This window comes from Dama dama, chromosome 1, assembly GCF_033118175.1.
Source record: "Dama dama isolate Ldn47 chromosome 1, ASM3311817v1, whole genome shotgun sequence".
NCBI classification, from domain to species: domain Eukaryota; kingdom Metazoa; phylum Chordata; class Mammalia; order Artiodactyla; family Cervidae; genus Dama; species Dama dama.
This window is the reverse complement of record NC_083681.1, coordinates 60,715,962-60,739,754: the sequence shown is the minus strand read 5'-3', so window position 1 is coordinate 60,739,754 and position 23,793 is coordinate 60,715,962. Positions and strand designations below refer to the sequence as shown.

Genomic DNA, 23,793 nt, shown 5'->3' with positions numbered 1-23,793 from the left:
AGTAGAAAATATTTCAGAAAACAAAAACAATTTTATAGATTTAAGTTATAGTTCTGATTCCTTTCACTTAATATTACAAGTGATTACACTTAATAAGTTAAAAACTAGGTTGTTAGTTATAAATTAAAGATATTGTCCTCTGTGTGATTTTTATCACAGAAGAAGAGTTTTTATTAAATTTTCACAGTAAGTTTAAAATAAATCTATCATATATGTTGATATGGTCAACTTTAGGAAGTGCAAATAAAAACCTCTAGTTGAATTAGTATAATTAAAATTATATCTATAGTAACAAGTTATTGGAGAATAAATAGAAAACAATCCAAAAGAATGAACAGATTAACTATTTTCTACATTTTAAATATTATAGTTGTTTTGCTCTTCAATATTTTATGTAAAACTACAATTTCAATGGAACTGAAAATTTGAAGTGGTGCAAGAAAATGATTATGCTAAAAATATCATCTTTAATGCCACCTTGTTAGCAAAACTGGAAATGAAAATTATTTTTTTGTAAAATTCAACATTATTAATGCTTATTTGACATTCCTACTTTATTACTATCTTAATGTTTATTTGGTACTTACATCTATCACTATTCTTCCTTCAAAGGGACTTATTTAGTCACACATTTGCTTAATCAGTTATGTCTCCAAATGCCTTTTGTTTGCTTCAAAAATTAACCATGTGTGTGTGTGTGTGTGTGTGTGTGTGTGTGTGTAATAATTTCTAAATACATTCCATACACTATGAGAATACTTTTTATGTCATTAATTTGATGGTGATTATATTTTGATGTGTAAGTCAGTGACATCAAGTTTTGTCCCTAATTCATATACAGAGATGTTAAATCATCATGATGAAGAGACATGAAAAAATGTGGGGGATGAGGAGATTGTTTCAACATTTTTTTTTGCCCATAGTTTAAAAATTTTACAAAAATATTATATATCGAGATGTATTTCAAAACCTAAAGTAAACATCATAAAATCTGAATTTAGATTTCTGCTACCTGTAGTTTTATCTTAAAATCTTAATTTATTTTATGTAATTTTTCTGCATGAAAACTGGGAATAATAATAATATATTTCTGGGCTCAAAAATCACTGCAGATGGTGATTGCAACCATGAAATTAAAAGACTCTTATTCCTTGCAAGGAAAGTTATGACCAACCTAGACAGCATATTAAAAAGCAGACACATTACTTTGCCAACAAAGGTCTGTCTAGTCAAGGCTGTGGTTTTTCCAGTGGTCATGTATGGATGTGAGAGCTGGACTATAAAGAAAGCTGAGCACTGAAGAATTGATGCTTTTGAACTGTGGTGTTGGAGAAGACTCTTGAGAGTCCCCTGGACTGCAAGAAGATCCAACCAGTCCATCCTAAAGGAGATCAGTCCTGGGTAGGACTGATTTTGAAGCTGAAACTCCAATACTTTGGCCACCTGATGCAAAGAACTGACTCATTTGAAAAGACCCTGATGGTGGGAAAGATTGAAGGTGGGAGGAAAAGGGGACGACAGAGGATAAGATGGTTGGATGGCATCACTGACTCAATGGACATGGGTTTGGGTGGACTCTGGGAGTTGGTGATGGACAGGGAGGCCTGGCGTGCTGCGGTTCCTGGGGTTGCAGAGTCAGACACAACTGAGCGACTGAACTGAACTGATGTATCATAAGACTTCTTTGAGGTGATGATATATGTTGATAGAGCAAGCCTTTTGAAATGGTCTGCTGGATATCTGAATGTAATTTTTTATTGTCAGTTTCAAAGTGTGTTATTCCAGATTCTCTGAAAAGTTGACACCAAGATGGAACTTAAAATGTGTATGGGCTTTAATTGAGGGCAGAAGTAGAAGAGGGCAACAGAGGATGGTTGGGTGGCATCACTGACTCAATGGACATGAGTTTGAGCAAAGTCTGGGAGATAGTGAAGGACAGGAAAGCCTGGCATGCTGCAGTTCATGGGGTCACAAAGAGTCGGACACGACTTAGCGACTGAACAACAGCAATCCTCTCACAGGCATTTCATCTATTAAAATCCATACTGGGGAGAGCTCTTAAGTAATACTGGAAGACCTGTCAGACTGAAATGCAGGCTTGAACATGAGTGAAGGAGAGAGGAAGGGAAGACTGAGTGGAAGTCTATTTGGCAAGCTGAGGAGAATGTGGCAAAGCTGGTGACACATGCTTGAGTCAAGGTTGTCCATCAGAGGAGTGTTCTGACTCCCTGGATTGGACTTGTTATAGTGTCTTTGGCCATTGGTGCCTACCTGGTGATAGATGTAAAAGCATAATAGCTTGGACCCTTGGTCAGTTATGCTCCTGTAGTTAGAGGCTTATGAAACGCATCCTTGGTGCTTCCTCAAAAGGTAAAGTTGACATCATCCTTATTGCCTTCATCATAGCCTTCTTGCTAAGTTATAAAAATATTTTAAATGTCTTTATTTTCAATCATCCCTTTCCCCATGAGTTGATGGGAATGTTGGACTCTTAAATAGGCCTAAAGGCAGTGCATAAATGACCTCTGGCTGGAAACAAGATAAAACTCCTTCCAAAATAATTTCCCATTAAAAAGTTGAGAGTAGTGACAGTAATTGGAATAAGAGATGGTACACACTTCAGTTTTCTTGGTAGTTACACTGTAGCTCATCCTTAATTTTAAGACTAAGAGATACTTAATTTTGCCCAGAGGTTCCCATGTCTTTTCTAGTCTTCGTTCATCAAGTCTGGTTATATTCACTTCTCAGCCTAAAAACACACTGTACTCTGTACCTGAAACAAATAAGAGATTTTAGGGAGTTTAAAACACCTGTTTTTATCTCCCAGCCCCACTTCTGGTTCTTTTTAATTATGCTATAAATTAGAAAGTATCTTGGTCTTAAGTTTAAGCACTGACCTGCCTTTGAGACTATCCCATATGTTGTAAGTCCAGATGGTGTTTCCTAGCATGGAGGCTGCTGCCCTTTTGTGCTGATTCCAAGTGACAATTTAGTACACAGTGCTCTGGAGTCTCCTCACTAGCATATATGGACTCTAAGCCACACAGCACTCAGACCAAGAGCTAAACTCAACATCTAGTGAGAAGCTAGATGCTCACTCAAATAGTGAGGAGTGAGGAACTTTCCTCACTCAAAAACCAGGAGCTCCTCAAAGAGTCATTCGTAATAGTTAAAATACAGTATTCACAATGTATGGTTTAGAATGTACACCTTTCATAGGTATACATTTAAGAATGTTTATAAATCAAATAATATTTTGTGCTTACTCTAAATCATCTTCAGACTTTAATTAAATTCAAGAGTTGCATCAATGTATCACAGAAACACAACCAAACTGCCCTACGTGTATGTTTATTGACAGGTGTGCATTTGCATTCTTTCAGAAGTTTGGTTTGTTTCATCAGAATATTCAATTTTTTTTTTTTTTTTTTTGCTACCTTCTGCTCTTTTGTCACTCTCCCAAATTCTGTACAAGTGTCACTTCCGTGCTGCATTTCCACAGAGAATGAAGAGTAGAATGTGTAGGCTTTCTACTGCACAATGAGATGGTGCATTTTTTTCAACATATGCATACGTAAGCCTTCTTTTGTGAATGGGACTGATAGGGTCAGATAATGTTTAAAGGGAAAGGCTTTATGTCTCTCAGGCCTCTATGTTTCCACATGGATGCTCCCACACACACATAGATTGAATTATGAACAGACCCATTAATGCTGGGATCACAAAAGGTCAAGTTTTGTCTTTTTTTTACCCCCATTCACATTGCCTTTGTAGAGAGGGAGGAAAAAAAGGGATTTGCACGAAAAAAAGATTCATGATGAGGAATTTTAAACATATTCCCCCTTTTAGCAACATCTGTGATTTGAAAAAAAAAAACATGATATGTAAAATGATTCAGAAATATTGTTTTACCTACCCAGTTTTGGTATATGAATTATTTCATGCATAGTGTTATCTTTAAGGGTAACATGACACGTTATCATAATAACTGAGAAAAAATGTAGCACTTTCAGAATAAAAGGCCTTATGAATATGTAAAGTAACAAAGTTTGAATAAAATTGGATGGAAACTTTATCAAAACATCAGTGGCAGAATTCTTGATATATGTTCTCCTATGTTTAAGATGTAAGTTAATCTTTGCTATGGCATCTTATTTGATAATTTTAAGTTATTAAAAATAGGTCATAATTAGTATAATTTTGCTTCACATACATTAACAGATAATCATACAGCCAAGGAAAATAGCAAAAATGATAGAGAAAATTTTTGAAGCAACAAAGAATTTATAGAAAATGAAACTTCAAGGCTCTAACCAATAGCCCTTTAGAATGCAAATGACATCATCGATTGTATGGTTGGTTGATTTCTGATGTCACATGAAATCCCCTATCAGTGAAAGGCTATGAATTGTGACAGTAAAGCCAGTCATGTATAAAAATGCTCTCAAATCAAAGCCTGAAATTCCTCCTTTTTTTTCTTTTGATGGCGTGCTATAGCATTAGGTACAGTATATAAAATTATAGAGAGAAGTATTTTTGACTAGCAAAATATATTGCATGTTGCTTAGTATATTTTGAAGACTACATAAAATTGTTTCTTTTTGAATTATATGGTACCGGGTATAGGTTCAGAGAGGATCGGTGCTTTTCAGAAGTAGTGTGGGTGCATGCTCAGTCATGTCCACTCTTTGTGACTCCATGGACTATAGCCCCTCAGGCTCCTCTGTCCATGGAATTTTCCAGGCAAGAATACTGGAGTAGGTTGCCGTTTCCTTCTCCAGGGGATCTTCTTGACCCAAGGATCAAACCTGCAACTCCTGTGTCTCCTGTATTGGCAGGCAGATTCTTTGCCTTTACTCTACTGGGAAGCCCAAGTAGAATCTATTTAAGGTGTTTGAATATTAGATTTAATTTTTGTCAGATAACTGTAAGAGCAAGTCACCTGGTCTGCTTTGGTCTCTAGCTTTGGTATGATAGATACTATTATCCATCATCTTTGAGGATCATACTGCTAGAAGGGAGTATGGTAAAGATAAAGATGAAAACATTGACTAAAATTGACTCAGTTATCACTGCCATATCTTAAGTTTTGCAACTTTCTTATAGAGTTAACTGTATTTGGGAGGCATAGAAATTTGTTTCAGAAAGTAAGAAAAAGTCTTGAATCTTGAAGAGCAAGATGAAGAAGGCAGTAGGGTTGGTGAAGGGTAGGAGGGGAGGCAGGAGCTACTTGGAAGGTTCGTTATACTATTGGAGGTAGATTAATTAGGTGGAGATGGCAGGATGGCTTAGAGAGGGAGAGTTTAGGACAGGGACCACTCAGTATTTATTTTGATAATGCCAGTAATGGGAGGGCATGAGGAGATGAAGACTTGGGCCAGAGTATTACTTATAAGAAAAGCAAGGAAGGAGAGGAAATATATGTGTTTACAAGAAGGGTTGATAAACTACAGCCCAGGGGCCAAATCCAGCCCATTGCTTGTTTTTCTAAATAAAGTTTTATTGGAACATAGCCTTGTCAATTTGTTTACATATTGTCTGTGGCTGCTTACAAAGTAGAACTGCAGGGTCAAATGGTTGTTTGTTTGTTTAATATTTATTTATTTATTTGGTGCTTTGGGTCTTAGCTATGGCATGAGGGATTTTCTATCTTTGTTGCAACATATGGAATATTTAGAAGTGTCATGTAGGATCTAGTTACCTGATCAGGAATTGAACCTGGGGCCCCTGCATTTGGAGTACAGAGTCTTTGCCAATGGACCACCAGGGAAATCCTCAGGGTTGAGTAGTTTTGATGGAGACATTTTAACACAAAACTGAAACTATTTATTATCTGGCTCTTACAAAGTTTGCCAACACTTTATTTAGAAGAAAGCATTGCTTAAAGAAAGCAAGTGGTTGGTCACATAGGGACAAATAAGAAAAACACCAAAAAAAAAAAGGAATAATTTAAATTAGTTTTCTTATATGCATATGTTTCTAAAGTTCTTCAGTCTGTTCAGTTCAGTCGCTCAGTCATGTCCAGCTCTTTGCAACACCATGGATTGCAGCACGTCAGGCTTCCCTGTCCATCACCAGCTCCGGTAGCTTGCTCAAACTCATATCCATCTAGTCGGTGATGCCATCCAGCCATCTTATCCTCTGCTATCCCCTTTTCCTCCTGCCTTCAATATTTCCCAGTATCAGGGTCTTTTCCAGTGAGTTGGCTCTTCTCATCAGGTAGCAAAAGTACTGGAGTTTCAGCTTCAGCATCAGTCCTTCCAATGAATATTCAGGGTTGATTTCCTTTAGGATGGACTGGTTTGATCTCCTTGCAGTCCAAGGGACTCTCAAGAGTCTTCTCCAACATCACAGTTCAAAAGAATCAATTCTTCGGTGCTCAGTTTTCTTTATGGCCCAACTGTCACATCCATATATGACTACTGGAAAAACTGTAGCTTTGACTAGATGGACCTTTGTTATCAAGGTAATATCTCTGCTTTTTAATATGCTGCTGAGGTTTGTCATAGCTTTTCTTCAAAGGAGTAAGCAGTCACCATCTGCAGTGATTTGGGCCCAAGAAAATAAAGTCTGTTACTATTTCCATTGTTTCCCCCTCTATCTGCCAGGAAGGGATGGGGCCAGATGCTATGATCCTAGTTTTCTGAATGTTGAGCTTTAAGCCAGCTTTTTCACTCTCCTCTTTCACTTTCATCAAGAGGCTGTTTAGTTCCTCTTTGCTTTCTGCCATAAGGGTGATATCATCTGCATATCTGAGGTTATTGATATTTCTCCTGGCAATCTTGATTCCAGCTTTTGCTTCATCCAGCCTGGCATTTTGCATGATGTACTCTGCATGTAAGTTAAATAAGCATAGTGACAATATGTAGCCTTGACGTACTCCTTTCCTAATTTGGAACCAGTCTGTTGTTCCATGTCTGGTTCTGACTGTTGCTTCTTGACTGGCACACAGATTTTTCAGTAGCAGATAAGGTGGTCTGGTATTTCCACCTCTAAGAATTTTCCAGTTTGTTGTGATCCACACAGTCAAGGGCTTTACCATAATCAGTGAAGCAGAAGTAGATGTTTTTCTGGAATTCTCTTGCTTTGTCTATGATCCAATGGATGTTGGCAATTTGATCTATGGTTCCCCTGCCTTTTCTAAATCCAGTTTGAACATCTGGAAGTTCTCGGTTCACATACTGTTGAAGCCTAGCTTGGAGAATTTTGAGCATTGCTTTGCTAGCACATGAGATGAGTGCAGTAGTGTGCTAGTTTGAACATTCTTTGACTTTGCCTTTCTTTGGGATTGGGATGAAAACTGACCTTTTCCAGTCCTGTGGCCACTGCTGAATTTTCCAAATTTGCTGGCATATTGAGTTCAGCACTTTAACATCATTCTTGGGAAAAGTTAAATATAATTGAGTATTATATATGTATATATACATAATATCATTATCATATGTATAGGTTTCAAACTAACTAAGCAAAATAGAAAAGTAAGTGTTCAGATCATATGGATAACAGTACAAACTTGCTTTCATTTACTTTCCTGAAATTCTTGTGGGAGGGATAGAAATCATTGGCAGTTAGAGTTGGTTGGGACAAATGCCATATTTTTAGCTGAGACAGAAAGAGAATGAACTGTCAGTACATGAGAGACTGTTGAAGAACGATTTCTTCTTTTACCTGTGGACGCTGAAGTAGGGCTGAGAATCTATGTGATACTTTCAAGACCAAGAAAGACAGTTAAAACTTACTATGCAGAAAACCACTCTGTTTAAAAACGTAAACACTGTAATAATATAACATGTACATGAGACTTTATAGATTAGCCATTGTGTTGTCCATCCTTTAGTCTCATCTAATTCTTAGTATGGTAAGGTCAGTATTAGTCCTCACTTGTGGATGAATGTCTTATTACCTATTCAAAATCTCTCAGCCAGCAAATGAAAGAGCCAGGATTTTAACTCGAGATTTCAAAAAGTCCATGCCCTATTCAGAGTCATTCACAACTCTAAACAGGTCCAATTTGATCACTTTAAAGAGTCATGGATAAACTGAACTTCTGCTTTTCGTCTCTTTTGGTCACTACCCTATATCGATCAATGTTTATGTAAGAATCCAGTCTATTAGAATATAAGGTTATATAGCATAATGAAAAGTCAAAGAATTGTAATGATTTTAATTTTCTAACTATATGGATTAAAATATTAACTTACTATTTTTGAGTCCTCTGCATATCTTTCTAGGAATCCATAAGTCAAGTTCATGTCTCTTAAGTATGTTAATTAGAAATCCAGAAATTTAAATACAAAGGGTAAATGTCTCTAAGCCTTTGCTGTTTCTGAAAAAATTCTATGCATCATTCTGAAATATATATATATATATTCAAAATATTGTCTAGAATATTCAGAATATTGTCTTTGAAGTATGGATATTTTGAAAAATTATATTTCTGAAATTTGGAAAATGGTATTTTGAAGCATTTGGAAGGAAGAAAATAAATTGTTTCATTTAAAAGGCCCACACAATGTTAATAAAGTTAACATATGTATTAAAAATTTAAAGGTAACTTACAGATGGCAAAATAAAATATTCTAGAAAGTAAGGTATATAAAATAGAATTAAATATTGTCATTGATACATATATTTGATTATTTAAAGTCTTAGAGAGGTCTTATTCTGTTAAGCAGCTTGAAAGTCCTTGTAAGATGTATATGTTTCTTTCTGTATCTAGAAAGCAATTGTAAATAAGTACCTGTTCCATATTATTAAAATGCAAAATTAGAAATCTTCCCATAAATAAAATTTGTTAATGAAGGAATGTATGTATCATCTATTCACTTTACTTGAACATAGACCTATGCTCAAATTCTTATATTGAAGTCTTTTCCCCCACATCAAACTAGGCACTCAAAAATCTAATAGGTGTGACATCAACAATTACTACTTGCTAACAACGCTTGTAATTTAACCCCTTCAGGTGAACAGGCTGATTGATGAATTGCAGACAGCTATCAAAAGCAACAGAGGTCATCTCTCTAAACTTGGCCCCCAATTACAGGCTGAGCAGGAGCAATTCTCCTCTTACGTCTACCAACACATTAAAAGCCTTCCAGCAAACACTCTTATCCCAGGAGGACTGCAGCTCAAGGTGGGTGTCATTCTGTGACTATCAATGGGTTCAGCCAGAGACAAAACACTCTGCTCCATTTGGAGACCCTTGTAACAATGCCACTCAGCTTGAATTTCTTTTTGTGTTGTCTTCCTCAAACTGGAGTTTGGATTACAAGTGCTAATATTACCACTGAGGAACTATGTTTTAAAAGAAACATAGAGGTCTTTGAATTATGGATTTATAAACTTTAGTTTTCAACCCAGAGAAGTAATTTTAATGAAGAAATTTAATCATTGAACATTTGTGTGCTTTTCTAAGAAACATATATTTTTCACAGGAGTCACTATGTATTTCAGTTTTTAAGAATAACTTATTTGGAGAAATGGACAAGCTTTAATAATTGACAGACAGTGGCAATAGGAATTAGAGGTGAAAGGCCAGGTGACTGATTGATGTTCAAACTACATTTCCAAGGAAAAAGATCTGTATTGGATAAGTGTGACACATGTCTGAGTTCACTTGGGAAAATCAATACTTCAGAATATACTGGGAAAAAAGGTGAATTGGTTATCTGTCAGGACAAGATGGCTAAATGTCCTAGACTACTGTTTGCTATTGCATCTTTGGAAGAGAAAAAAATAATTCATATTCAGCTGAAGTGGTTTATGTACTGGAAGTTTATATAAATACTTTTATCATAATAGTGTATCCATATTAAGTATTTCAGGTTAAGATTGTTCTATAATCTCATATTTTGAAAGACTATAATTAGTAAAATTAATCTGAGCATGGAACTTTCCCTCTAAAGAACCATTACTACAACTTTCATTTCCTTTTGATTATGTTTATATTTGAATGTTATTAATATTCAAAGTAATTGTATTTTGATCAGCCTTTATCTCTACAGTTCCCCTTAATATCCAGTCTTATTCTGCAAGTAACATGGTAAACATTATATTTTCTGTCTATAACTTATCTCTTTAACGGAATTCCTTGTTTGGAATTTGAATGAGAATATTACCATATAAAAATTGACCTTTGGGGAAGTGTAATTCCAAGATAAACAAATGATAATTTATCTCTTATAGTCTGTGCTAGTCAGCTAAAGGTTGAGGAAGTGACGTTCAAGACATCAAGGTCAAGTGTTGCTGTAGTCCAGTAGTTCTTTTGCTGATTTCTGACTTGGTTACAGATCCAGGCTTCCATTTTGCACCTAATTGTAAGTTCTGAAGCCATAAAACTCCTAGAACTATGCTTCCTGTGTGCTGCCTTAGTCTTAGCAGTATATATTTTTGGAGATCTTCAGGCAAGGGTGCCAAAAGCAAATATAAACAGATGGGACTACACCAAACAAAAGATCTTTTGTACATCAAAGGAAACCATCAACAAAATGAAAAAAAAAACATACTGAATGGGAGAAGATGTTTGCAAAAGATGTGTCCAAGAAGGGATGAATATCCAAACTATATAAAGAACTCACACAATGTCGAGAAACACAAGCAATTCAATTAAAAAAATGGGCAAAGAACCTGAATAGTTATTTTTCCAAGGAAGACATACAGATGGCTAATAGACACATGAAAAGATGCTCAACATCACTAATCATCAGGGACATGCAAATCAAAACGACAATGAGATATCACCTCATACTTGTCATAAATTGCTGTTATCGAAAAGATAACAAAAAACAAGTGTCGATGAGGATGATGGAGAAAAGAAATTCTCGAACATTGTTGGTGGAATTGTAAATTGGTGCAGCTACTACGGAAAACAGTATGGAAGTTCCTCAAAAAGTTAAAAATAGAACTGCCATACAGTTCAGCACTTCCACTTCTGGGCATTTATCTTAAGGAAGAAAAAAAATACTTATTTGAAAGGATAAATGCACTGCTATGTTCATTGCAGCATTATTTACAATAGCCAAGAAATGGAAGCAACCTAAGTATCTATTGACAGACAAATGGATAAAGATGTTTTATATATATTATATGTACATACACACACATAGACACAGACACACGCACACACAATGGAATGTTACTCAACCATAAAAAGAATGAGATCTTGTCATTTGCAGCAACATGGACAGACCCACAGGGTATTTTGCTAAATGAAATGACAAGTAGACAAATACTATGTGATTTCACTTATATGTGGAATCTTTTCCTACTGTTCATGAGGTTCTCAAGGCAAGAACACTGAAGTGGTTTGCCGTTCCCTTCTCCAGTGGACCACATTTTGTCAGAACTCTCCACCATGACCCGTCCATCTTGGGTGGCCCTGCACAGCATGGCTCATAGTTTCATGGCCCCCTGATGTGAAGAACTGACTCATTGGAAAAGACCCTGATGCTGGGAAAGATTGAAGGCAGGAGGAGAAGAGGACAACAGAGGATATGATGGTTGGATGGCATCACCAACTTGATGGACATGAGTTTGAGAAAGCTCTGGGAGCTGGTGATGGACAGGGAAACCTGGAGGGCTACAGTCCATGGGGTTGCAAAGAGTCAGACACGACTGAGTGACTGAACTGAGCTGAACTGATATGTGGAATCTATAAAACAAAACAAAAACAGACTTAGATATAGAGAACAAACTTGTGGTTACCACAGGGTGGGGGTTGTGGGGGATTGGGCAGATTAGATAAAGGGCATTAAGTGCAAACTTCCAGTTATTAAATAAATAGGCCAGGGGGAGGTAATCTGTAGCACAGAGAATATAATCAATGTGTGTGTGTGTTAGTCACTCAGTCGTGTCCCACTGTTTCAAACCCTGTGCACTATAGCCTTCCAAGTTCCTCTGTCCATGGAATTCTCCAAGCAAGAGTACTGGAGTGGGTTGCCATTCCCTTCTCCAGGGGATCTTCCCAACCCAGAGACAGAACGTGGGTATCCTGCATTGCAGGTAGATTCTTTACTGTCCAAGCCACTAGGGAAGTCCATGGTCAATGGTATTGCAATACCTTTTTTATGTGATGACATATGGGTACTACACTTAATCATGGTGATCAGCTCATAATGCATATGTATCAGATCACCATGTTGTACACCTGAAACTAAAGTTGTATGTCAACTGTGTGTGTATGTGTGTGTTTAATCACTCAGTTGTGTCCGACTCTTTGGGACCCACGGACTATAGCCGGCCAGGCTCCTCTGTCCAGGGGATTCTCCAGACAAGAATACTGGAGTGGGTACTGGAAAAGGAAATGGCAACCCACTTCAGTGTTCTTGCCCGGAGAATGACTGAGCGACTAAGCACTCAGCAACCATTCCCTGCTACTGGGGATCTTCCCGACCCAGGGATTGAACTTGGTCTCCTGCATTGCTGGTGGATTCTTTACCATCTGAGCTACTATACTTCAATTAAAAAAGGAAAAAAATTAATGAAAAAACAAAATGAAACAACACAAAAACAAAGATTCCTGAAAACAGTACTTCTTTGTTTCAGAGCTCAACATTTGCCTTTCCCTGTCAGAGCTGTGCCAGGACGGGTATAGGGAACTTTCATTTTATTTCTCCCCTCTTTTGAGCTTCCTCTTTTCCCATCAGCTCTATGACAGAAATCTTGTGTTTACAGGAAAACAATTACCTGCAACACAGACCCTCTCAAACTATTTCAAATAAAAGGAGGGTTTGTTGAAAACATGTAAAGAAATCTCACAAAATTGAAAATCAGGAAATACAGCTGATTCTGACAAGAAAGTCACTTATTTTCCATACCTCTTTCTCCTGAAGCCCTATGATCTTCCCTCTCCTTATCTTTCTGAGCTTTGAAATTCCTTTTTTCTTTCTGCAAGCTGGCTTTCTCTTTTTACTCCTTTGTTAGTATATGAGGAAAATTGTGGCCCCTTGTTGTTGTTCTGGCCCTAACTTTTTAATTTAAATGGTTATCATCATTTGAATAGAGTGTTTGTGTCTCCTAGTTCAAATCATTTATATCGAGAATCTGTTTGCATCAGTCCAGCCTTATCTAGGTCCCTGACATTAACTCAACCACCTGTAACTACTGAGTGGGGAGAGGCAGGGTCGTGTGCAGTACAGGGCATAGCGGAGTTTCCAGTAATTAGTTTAGAAAGGGAAGTTGGTCATGGATGACCTGAGTGATTGACACATTTCTCATATATAATTAAATGGAACATTATAAATAAATTATTGTGTATTATTTGTGGTAATGTATTCTCTCCTTTCCCTCCAACCCCTATATTTTTGGGAGTAGATGTTTGGACTGCTGGAAAAGAAGTTGAGATCTGTAGTTCTCTAAACTAGTTCTTACATCTGAAATAACCAGGTAGTAGAGACAAAACTGGATTAGCAAAGTATATCCTAAGTATTCAGCATTGCAAATCTCTTAGAATTGAGGAGTTTTTCATACTCTCTAGGTGAGGTGAAAGTCACTCAGTCATGTCCAACTCTTTGTGACCCCATGGACTATATAGTGCATGGAATTCTCCAGGCCAGAATACTGGAGTTAGGTAGCCTTTCTCTTCTCCAGGGGATCTTCCCAACCCAGTGATCGGACCCAGGTCTCCCTCTTTGCAGGCGGATTCTTTACCAGCTGAGCCACAAGGGAAGACCTCTCTAGGTGAAGAGAATTTGCTATTTCCAATTGGAGAGATATTGAGCACAGGTCCTAGCAGCAAACTGTGCTCTGTTAATTCCAGAATCAGTTCATATCATAGCCTGGCCAAACTGTTTCCATGGAGTGTGAATGAGCTGCCCTTTTTTGGAGCACTGTCTCCAGCCCAGTTACCTCTGAGTCACTTTGTGCAAAGGCCAGGACTTTTGTTGTTATGAACAACTTTATCCTGTCTATAGCATGAGCTTTGCAGACTGTTAGATGATACATCAATCAATCAGTCAGTGCATTTTCCATTTATAACTGTAAGCCATGGCTCTAGTAAAACTTATTTTCCCCTTTTCTCTTCATCGTGATGAAAGAATGAATTGGAATGATTATCTTTCTACTATTTTCTGTTTGATGATTTGCATTACTGTTGAATGTAGATGTGAGCCCAGGACTCAACTTCAAGAACCAAACATAATATATTTGAGTCATCATCATCTTCTAGAGCTTCGAGGTGTTCAACTAGGAGCTGTATGCAAGGAGTGATTAAAAAATCCCCTGGTGCATTTTTTTTTATTATTGTGTGTGGTTGCCTTCACTTCTTCACTGAGCTTCTTCTCCTCATCATATCTCTCATTAGTAATTTAAAAGCAGCAGCTTTTGGTTAGGTCTTAATATTAGACGATCATTTTTTCAAAGGACACACTCATTGTTCCACATTGCCTCAGTTCCATTTTTGCATAATACAGTACCAAGTTCAAATAGATGTATAAGACAGAAGACTGAGAACAGTCTAGGTTTCAAAGTCCACCCCTGCCATGGGAAAGTTCCTTGTTAAAAAAAAAGAATTGAAAACATATTAGAAGAATTTTAGAAAAAAGTTATATCACCTATATTCACATTATTCCTTATATGACCCTTGCATATCATTTCCATATGCATTCACATGTAGTCACAACCACCGTGTGCACTTTTTTTGTATTCTGGTACATTTTCCTTCCATCACATCTTAAGACCTTTTAGGGTGATGAGATTTCTTACTGTTTTTACCTTAAGTGGTCACACTCAGTATGTGGCATAATTTATGAAGCCCTTCAGGTAACAAGCTTTTGGAGCAATTGCTTACTATTCCAAACCTTCTCTTACCCCACATACCCTGTCACTGGCATCACCTTCAGCCCCTGTGAGACCATCTGCTACAACCATGGCTCACTGGCTTCTGCCTTCCCAGTTCTGTTCTTTCGCCGCAACTCCTCCTCCTCTTCATCCCCATGGAGATGCTGTCAGAAATGTTAGCATTTCCCTGGGAGAGCAGCAAAGAAAGAATTGATAGGAAAAGGTATTAGCAAATCTGTAGGGGATGGTGGGTGGAAAAGCTAGTAGAAAGGTGGATGATCTAACTAGGAATTGATGAGCAGAGTGTGGGATGTGTGAGTAGGTGGGAGAAAACACAGGGAGTGAGTGAAAGATGGGAACAGGGACGTCCTTTCACGGAAATTAGTGCTTTTCACACACAGCTGGTCAATGATGATCTGTGGTTTGTGTTCCATTTACTGCCAGTAGAGGTAGATCCAGTTTCTGTAAAATTTGGGGAAGAGGAGCTTCTTTAAAATTAGGCCTGAAAGTGGGTAGTTGTTTAGGTTGAGAAAATAAATCCCAACAGTTATTACAGACTTGGAGATTCAGATCCTTTTTTTCTGAAATGTTTTAAGGCAGCTTATCAGACATTCTCACATTGAAATATTCCCTGATTACTCTCTGGCTTCTCCACCCTATATTGACGCTCTGTAGCTCCCAGCACTCAGAGCTGGAGCAAGATACGGGTCCTGAAGCTTAATCTTCACTAATTTCACATGAATCCACTCTGGCTGTGAGCAAGCAAAATATGGTGGAATTTAGTAACCTGGATAAAAACAAGAATCATAGGTCTGTGATTTGGAGATTTTTTTTTTAGCATTTATATTTTTATATTGCTTGGTTATCATATTCTTCCCTAGCATAAAAATTTAGGTTTTTGAAAAGAGATAATTCAGATATTTACTTTTAAAAAATGAGTTTGTCCAGCACCTTGTTCATCTTCTAGGTGAAAGTGAAAGTATTAGTCGCTCAGTTGTGTCCTCTTCTTTGTGACCTCATGGACTGCAGCCCACCAGGCTTCTCTGTCCATGGGATTCTCAAGGCAAGAATACTGGAGTGGGTTGCCATTTCCTTCTCCAGGACATCTTCCCAACCCAGGGATCAAACTCAGGTCACCTGCATCGCAGGTAGATTATTGTCTGAGCCACCACGGAAGCCTCCTCTAGGTAGTATGTATCTAACCATTTTTATTCTTCCAATTACAGAATAAAAGAAAATTTAAAATGAATCGTCCAGTAAGTCCATACATTATTATGTACATGTGTCCACAAGACATTGTGCTAGGTACAGTGGGAAGAGGCAGAGAGACCTGAAACACCTTCTGAGTTCAAGTCTGTGATTGTTTAATTGAAACAGTATGACACCTTTCAAAGATGGTAAAGTTAATGTGTAGGTCTGCTCAGCTTTTTACTCTAGTTTCATTTTAACTTACAGGTTTGTTTATATTTAGAAAATGGGTTGCTTTAACTGATAATGAAAAAGATGCTAAATTGATCCTTTAATACCTTCCTGGCCATTCTTATGTTTTGGAGACTTGATTTTGCTCTATCAAAGGCACAATGGCACCCGGAAACATTTGAGATTTGTACTCTGTTTTGTGGGCTTCCCAGGTGGTACTCGAGGTAAAGAACCTGCCTGCCAATGCAGGAGACAAAAGTGATGCGGTTCAGTCCCTGGGTGGGGAAGATGGAGGAGGAAATGGCAACCGATTCCAATACTCTTGCCTGGAGAATCCCATGGACAGAGGAGCCTACAGTCCATAGGGTCACAAAGAGTTGAACATGACTGAAGTGACTTAGCACACACAACACACTCTGTTTTGTGATCATTTAAATAAGAGTATTTAAGTTTTATAACTGTATATATCCATATACAATCATATATAAAGCTTAATAGAAAGTTTATTTAAATATGTAAGAATCTGTGGAACAATTAAATGAGTAAAAGGAGATAACTGAAGTCAAGTGATGAGGTTTTTTTTTGGTATGGTGTCATCACTGTTCTGTATCCATGTTATGTCCTTATTCCTTGATCCTTGTCTTTCTGTTAAACCACTTATCCAACATATGTTTTTGAATTTCTGAGCTGCTCTGTTATTTCACCTACATTATTTGAGTAAACAGGGGGACAACAAATTTAGAATATGCTCTAAGTAGTAAAACATACCAACTTAAAAACTTCATTTTCAAAGGAATTGTGTCTAGAGTAGTATAATTGGAATATTCAATGTTATTGTTGTGACTTCAAGAACATTTATAAAATGTTGGACAAGATGTGATGGAGATAATCAGTTTTCATATGTAGATTTCACCAAGAAGGCAAATATCAGACTGCCCATTTTGAAGGCAAATAAACTTGAGACTCATGAATACCTACCAACATCTCATGAATAGCCATTTGCAGTAGGCACTGAAATATCTCACCTTCTTTTCTTTCACTGCTTTTTTCCATCTTGCCTTATTTTCTCTCTCTTTTTTTTTTTTTTTTTTTTTGTGGCCTATTGCGGGAGGGCTGATACCACTATATTCACCCTAACCTATTTCCTGAAAGGCATCTGCAGCCAGGTTAAATCTCTGTGTGCAGGAAGATCTAATCTTCCCTTCCTAGACCCAATGAAGAGAAAAACTGCAAAACTGCATCTGTATCAAAATCTGGGAAGAGCAATTGGTTGGGCGGTACCTACGCTCACATGCAGAGCTGTTGTAATGAGACAGGCTTTCCCTGTGCAGTTCTGACAGCCTTGAAGGTGCCCAGAGAATTGCCAGGTGGGCAGTCAGCAGGCAAAGTCCACAGGCCAGAGCTGGATTACTGTCCCAGCAGTTACACAGACTAAATGCAACCACTGAACCTTACTGCTGCAGGCACACTGCCTCTCTCGGGGAGATTGTCCTTCTCCATAGCAGTTAATTTGTTTTTACCTCTCAATTAGCTTTTTCACAGAGTGTTTGAGATGCTCAAGTCACTGAGATTCACTTCCTACATATGCTCCCGTCCTCTAGATTACCCACTGACATCTATGTTAGCCCGACACCATGAATATTATCAAGCATCATCTGAAGGTAGAAATGAATGCAGCTTTTCTAATAAGTGCAAATGAAATGATACATCTCTTCCTACTTAAGATTTTACCTACAGTTTTGATAATGTTTTATGGTAAAAATGAATTAAAAAAAATAAAAATGGATTGCTCTAGACAAATGACTTCTGCATAGTTTTAGTTACTCAGAGTATCTATTCCCATCAGGGAGGAAATTAGCTTTACAGGCATATCAAATATGTAAAAAAGAAACCAAATAGCATTAAAAAACATACACTCAACTAAAAGATGAGAATATGATGTCTGAGGCTGAGAATTTGTAAGTCTGATGATGTGGCTCATATTTAATTGCATAATATTCATTTTCTTAGTAGAATAGAATTTGGGGGGTTGTGACTATGCTTTTCTCATCAAAAAAGCCCCCAATTTCCTTGAGAAGAAATATATTGAGCCCAGGAACTTTTTTTTTTTCCCATTTATTTTTATTAGTTGGAGGCTAATTACTTTACAGTATTGTAGTGGTTTTTGTCATACATTGACATGAATCAGCCATGGATTTACATGTATTCCCTGTCCCGATCCCCCCTCCCACCTCCCTCTCCACCCGATTCCTCTGGGTCTTCCCAGTGCACCAGGCCCGAGCACTTGTCTCATGCATCCAGCCTGGGCTGGTGATCTGTTTCACCCTAGATAACATACATGTTTTGATGCTGTTCTCTCGAAACATCCCACCCTCGCCTTCTCCCACAGAGTCCAAAATTCTGTTCTGTACATCTGTGCCTCTTTTTCTGTTTTGCATATAGGGTTATCATTACCATCTTTCTAAATTCCATATATATGTGTTAGTATACTGTATTGGTCTTTATCTTTCTGGCTTACTTCACTCTGTATAATGGGCTCCAGTTTCATCCTTCTCATTAGAACTGATCCAAATGAATTCTTTTTAATGGCTGAGTAATATTCCATGGTGTCTATGTACTACAGCTTCCTTATCCATTCATCTGCTGATGGGCATCTAGGTTGCTTCCATGTACTGGCTATTATAAACAGTGCTGTGATGAACATTGGGGTGCACGTGTCTCTTTCAGATCTGGTTTCCTCGGTGTGTATGCCCAGAAGTGAGATTGCTGGGTCATATGGCAGTTCTAATTCCAGTTTTTTAAGAAATCTCCACACTGTTCTCCGTAGCAGCTGTACTAGTTTGCATTCCCACCAACAGTGTAAGAGGGTTCCCTTTTCTCCACACCCTCTCCAGCATTTATTGCTTGTAGACTTTTGGATAGCAGCCATCCTGACTGGCGTGTAATGGTACCTCATTGTGGTTTTGATTTGCATTTCTCTGATAATGAGTGATGTTGAGCATCTTTTCATGTGTTTGTTAGCCATCTGTATGTCTTCTCTGGAGAGATGTCTGTTTAGTTCTTTGGCCCATTTTTTTATTGGGTCATTTATTTTTCTGTAATTGAGCTGCATGAGTTGCTTGTATATTTTTGAGATTAACCCTTTGTCTGTTGCTTCGTTTGCTATTATTTTCTCCCAATCTGAGGGTTGTCTTTTCACCTTGCTTATAGTTTCCTTTGTTGTGCAAAAGCTTTTCAGTTTAATTAGGTCCCATTTGTTTATTTTTGCTTTTATTTCCAATATTCTGGGAGGTGGATCATAGAGGATCCTGCTGTGATTTATGTCGGAGAGTGTTTTGCCTATGTTCTCCTCTAGGAGTTTTATAGTTTCTGGTCTTACATTTAGATCTTTAATCCATTTTGAGTTTACTTTTGTGTATGGTGTTAGAAAGTGTTCTAGTTTCATTCTTTTATAAGTGGTTGACCAGTTTTCCCAGCACTACTTGTTAAAGAGGTTGTCTTTTTTCCATTGTATAGTCTTGCCTCCTTTGTCAAAGATAAGGTGTCCATAGGTTCGTGGATTTATCTCTGGGCTTTCTATTCTGTTCCATTGATCTATATTTCTGTCTTTGTGCTGTACTGTCTTGATGACTGTGGCTTTGTGGTATAGTCTGAAGTCAGGCAGGTTGATTCTTCCAGTTCCATTCTTCTTTCTCAAGATTACTTTGGCTATTCGAGGTTTTTTGTATTTCCATACAAATTGTGAAATTATTTGTTCTAGTTCTGTGAAAAATACTGTTGGTAGCTTGATAGGGATTGCATTGAATCTATGAGCCCAGGAACTTTTAAACAATCTTTACTTTCCAAAGTCTGGTGTATAATATGTCCTATTATACTCAGTTACTGACAAAACCCACAACCTGATATTTTAATCCAAATTAAATATAATTTTAGGCACTAATTTAAACAAAGTGAAATCTTTGTTCCATTTCACCATGAAATACTCTCATTTATAAAGGTCTTATTGAAATTACTTGGCCTAAAACATGACAGACAAACACTTTTACCTTGTTTTAAATAATCTTGAACATTTACATAGATTGAATTTAGTAAGAATTGTAATGGATACAAAGAGACAATATTTTGCACCTTGTTTTAGAAATTTTACCTTGTCAAAAATGGGGTTGGGGGAAAGTCCTTTAAAAGCAAATTATTATAAGACAGTGAAATGTGACTCTAAATGGCTAAAGGAAAAGAACGCAGACCCGCTGGCCACCTTGCCTGCCTTCTCATCCTTGGTCCCTCATCCTAGGTCCCATGCCTACTGCCAACCCCCAGTTCAGGCTATCAGGTACTACTCTTTCTTCAGGAAAAAGGCATACCACACTTTCTTCCAAGCTAAGATAGTTTTCAAACCATTTTCCCCCCTCTTAAATCAAAGTTCTTTCTTGGAATGTGCTACATAAAGCAGATGAAAGTAGGATCTATTTCTTTTGAAGCCAGGATGGTGGCTGCCCCCCACAGACTCACTCATCAGGTTTGATCTCCCACTTGGGACCACAATTCCCCGCACTCACTCCCCTCTCCACCAGCCCTACCCCAGGCATGCTGAGGAATTCCAGAAAGCCAAGGCTGAAAATCATAGCCTCAAAGGTCAATAACCAATAAGGCTGAACATTATTTTCTCTCATAGAGCTGTGATATTTTATTTATTTATTTTTTTACTTTTTTCCCATTTATTTTTATTAGTTGGAGGCTAATTACTTTACAATATTGTAGTGGTTTTTGTCATACATTGACATGAATCAGCCATGGAGTTACATGTATTCCCTGTCCCGATCCCCCCTCCCACCTCCCTCTCCACCTGATTCCTCTGGGTCTTCCCAGTGCACCAGGCCCGAGCACTTGTCTCATGCATCCAGCCTGGGCTGGTGATCTGTTTCACCCTAGATAACATACATGTTTTGATGCTGTTCTCTCGAAACATCCCACCCTCGCCTTCTCCCACAGAGTCCAAAATTCTGTTCTGTACATCTGTGCCTCTTTTTCTGTTTTGCATATAGGGTTATCATTACCATCTTTCTAAATTCCATATATATGCGTTAGTATACTGTATTGGTCTTTATCTTTCTGGCTTACTTCACTCTGTATAATGGGCTCCAGTTTCATCCTTCTCATTAGAACTGATTCAAATGAATTCTTTTTAATGGCTGAGTAATATTCCATGGTGTATATGTACCACGAGCTGTGGTATTTTAATTGTGACAAAGAGCAACTCTCTACTTGGAATTGCAGGTAGTAATGGCAAATTGGTACAAGTGGTATTTTGGTATTTTGGGGTCAGTCGTCTTTTGGCCCACCGGCAAAGCCCTACACTATAGGTAGTCACCCACTTTATATCTTCTCAATGGTGAGCTATGCTGTAACTTACAAAGGAAATCTAAAATAAGTTATTTATAAAGTATAAATACATTAAAATAAGTTATAATTTAAAGTATATATTTTCTGGGCTTAAAAAATGCTATTTGATTTTTGATACAGGTACCATTTAGACTGATGAAGTTTAACAATTATATAACTTATTTTCACACAAGTGCATTTTCATTTCTTGGGACAAATGTACTTTGGTACATTACAAATGTACAAATATTACATTAAATACTACTTAATGATATCTCTGTTAGGCATTAAAACACATTTTCCTATATGCAGTATAAACATACTAATTCATTATTAATTTTTCATCACCTGAATCTCATAATTTCAGTATTTGTTTTGTGACCATCTCCTTATCTGAATATTAAAATTAAACATGTTTACAGTTGATTGATAATGTGCATTTGAGAAAATGTAGAAAATGTGGATATCCTAGAAACTATTATATAAATCTATAAAAATAAAAAAGGTAACAGCACATTTATTTGATTTAATGTCATATAATGTTAATTCAGTTAGAGTTAATTTCCTGTCTCTAAAGATGACTTTGAATTCTGATTGGATAAAGATTTTTTCATGGCTAATTAGCTTCTCACATAAGAAAAATATTTCATTTTAATTTTCATGTTCTTTGATTTAGGTTAAAAACTTCTACTATAAAATGTTGTTGTGTTTAGTTGCTAAATCAGTTGGGTCTGAGACTTTGTGATACCATGGACTGTAACCTTGCCAGGCTCCTCTGTCTTCCACTAACTCCTGGTGTTTGCTCAGATTCATGACGATTGAGTTAGTGATACTACAAAATACATTTAAATTTTTTAATATTAAGTTTCATATTATTAGATCTCTAATCTTAGATATAATAGCAAATGTTGATGTTTGTAGTTTAAAACAACATAGGGCATTATGGTATGTGAAATAAGTCATACAGAGAAGGACAAACACTGTGTATCACTTATATGTGGAGTCTAAGAAAGTCAAACTTGTAGGAGCAGAGACTATACTGGTGGATACTAGGGGCTGAAGTGGGGGGTTGGGGGATGCGGAGATATTGATCAAAGGGTATGAACTTTCAGTCAGAGGATGAATAATTTCTGGGGATCTAATGTTGAGCCTTGTGGTCTAGTTACTAATATGTATTATTTGTGTGTGTGTGTGTGTGTGTGTGTGTGTGTGTTAGTCATTCAGTCCGACTCTGTGACTCCATGGACTGTAGCCTGCCAGGATCCTTTGTCCATGGAGTTCTCCAGGCAAGCACAGTAGAGTAGATTGTCATTCCCTTCTCCAGGGGATCTTCCCGACCCAGGAATCGAACCCTGGTCTCCTGCATTGCAGGCAGATTCTTTACCCTCTGAGTCACCAGGGAAGCCCCTATATGTTATTTACCTGACAGTTTTAAAGTGAGTAGATCTTGAATGTACTCACCACACACACAAACACACACAATGGTAATTATGTGATGTGCTGGAGGTGTCAGCTATCCCTTGTATTCATTCAGCAGTATATAAGTATATCAAATCAACATGTTATGCACAAACTTAAACATGTTATATGATAATTGTCTCTCAGTAAAGCTGGGAAGAAATAAACTTGAGAGAGATCTAAAGATCTCCTTGCCCCTTGTGAGTAGATTTGCCCAAGGCATGTCACTTAAGGTCTCTGAGACTCACCAGTAAAATCCGGTTGCTTTCAGTATTGAGCTGTTTAAAAGTGTGTGTACTCTACACTCTGGATTTTTGTGTTTGTGTGTAGTGGATGTCATGCCAGGCTACCTGGGTTCCCTCTTCACATCTAAGAGACACATCCTTCACCTCCAGTTGCCACACCTACATTCTTCTTGGACAGTTGCCCTCCCTGTAAGGCTGCTGTTTCTCTGAAGATTAGGCATCCTAATCTAATCCCCTGCGGGCAGTCTGCATCCAATATTTGACTGATAGGCAGTGCAAAGCCTTACTCCCTGGCCTCAATTCTGAATAACTCCGAAGGGCCATCCCAGCTCTAGAGCTCCCACCAGAGGCCTCTGTTGCAACTGCATCACAGTTTGCCTTCCCCTACCTACTCGGGAGAAGGAAATGGCAACCCACTTCAGTACTCTTGCCTGGAGAATCCCATGGACAGAGCAGCCTGGTGGGCTACAGTCCATGGGATTTCAGAGACAGACACGACTGAGCGACTGACACA

General features: G+C 37.7%; 1 protein-coding gene across 1 annotated transcript in view; it reads left to right on the top strand.

The window, feature by feature from the left end:
* DCDC1 (doublecortin domain containing 1) overlaps positions 1 to 23,793 on the top strand; it is a 455,120-nt gene that overhangs the window by 201,285 nt on the left and 230,042 nt on the right. The window contains exon 10 of the mRNA XM_061149231.1: positions 8,966 to 9,136. Coding sequence (XP_061005214.1) covers positions 8,966 to 9,136 — 171 coding nt within the window. The remainder of the gene's footprint in view (positions 1 to 8,965; positions 9,137 to 23,793) is intronic.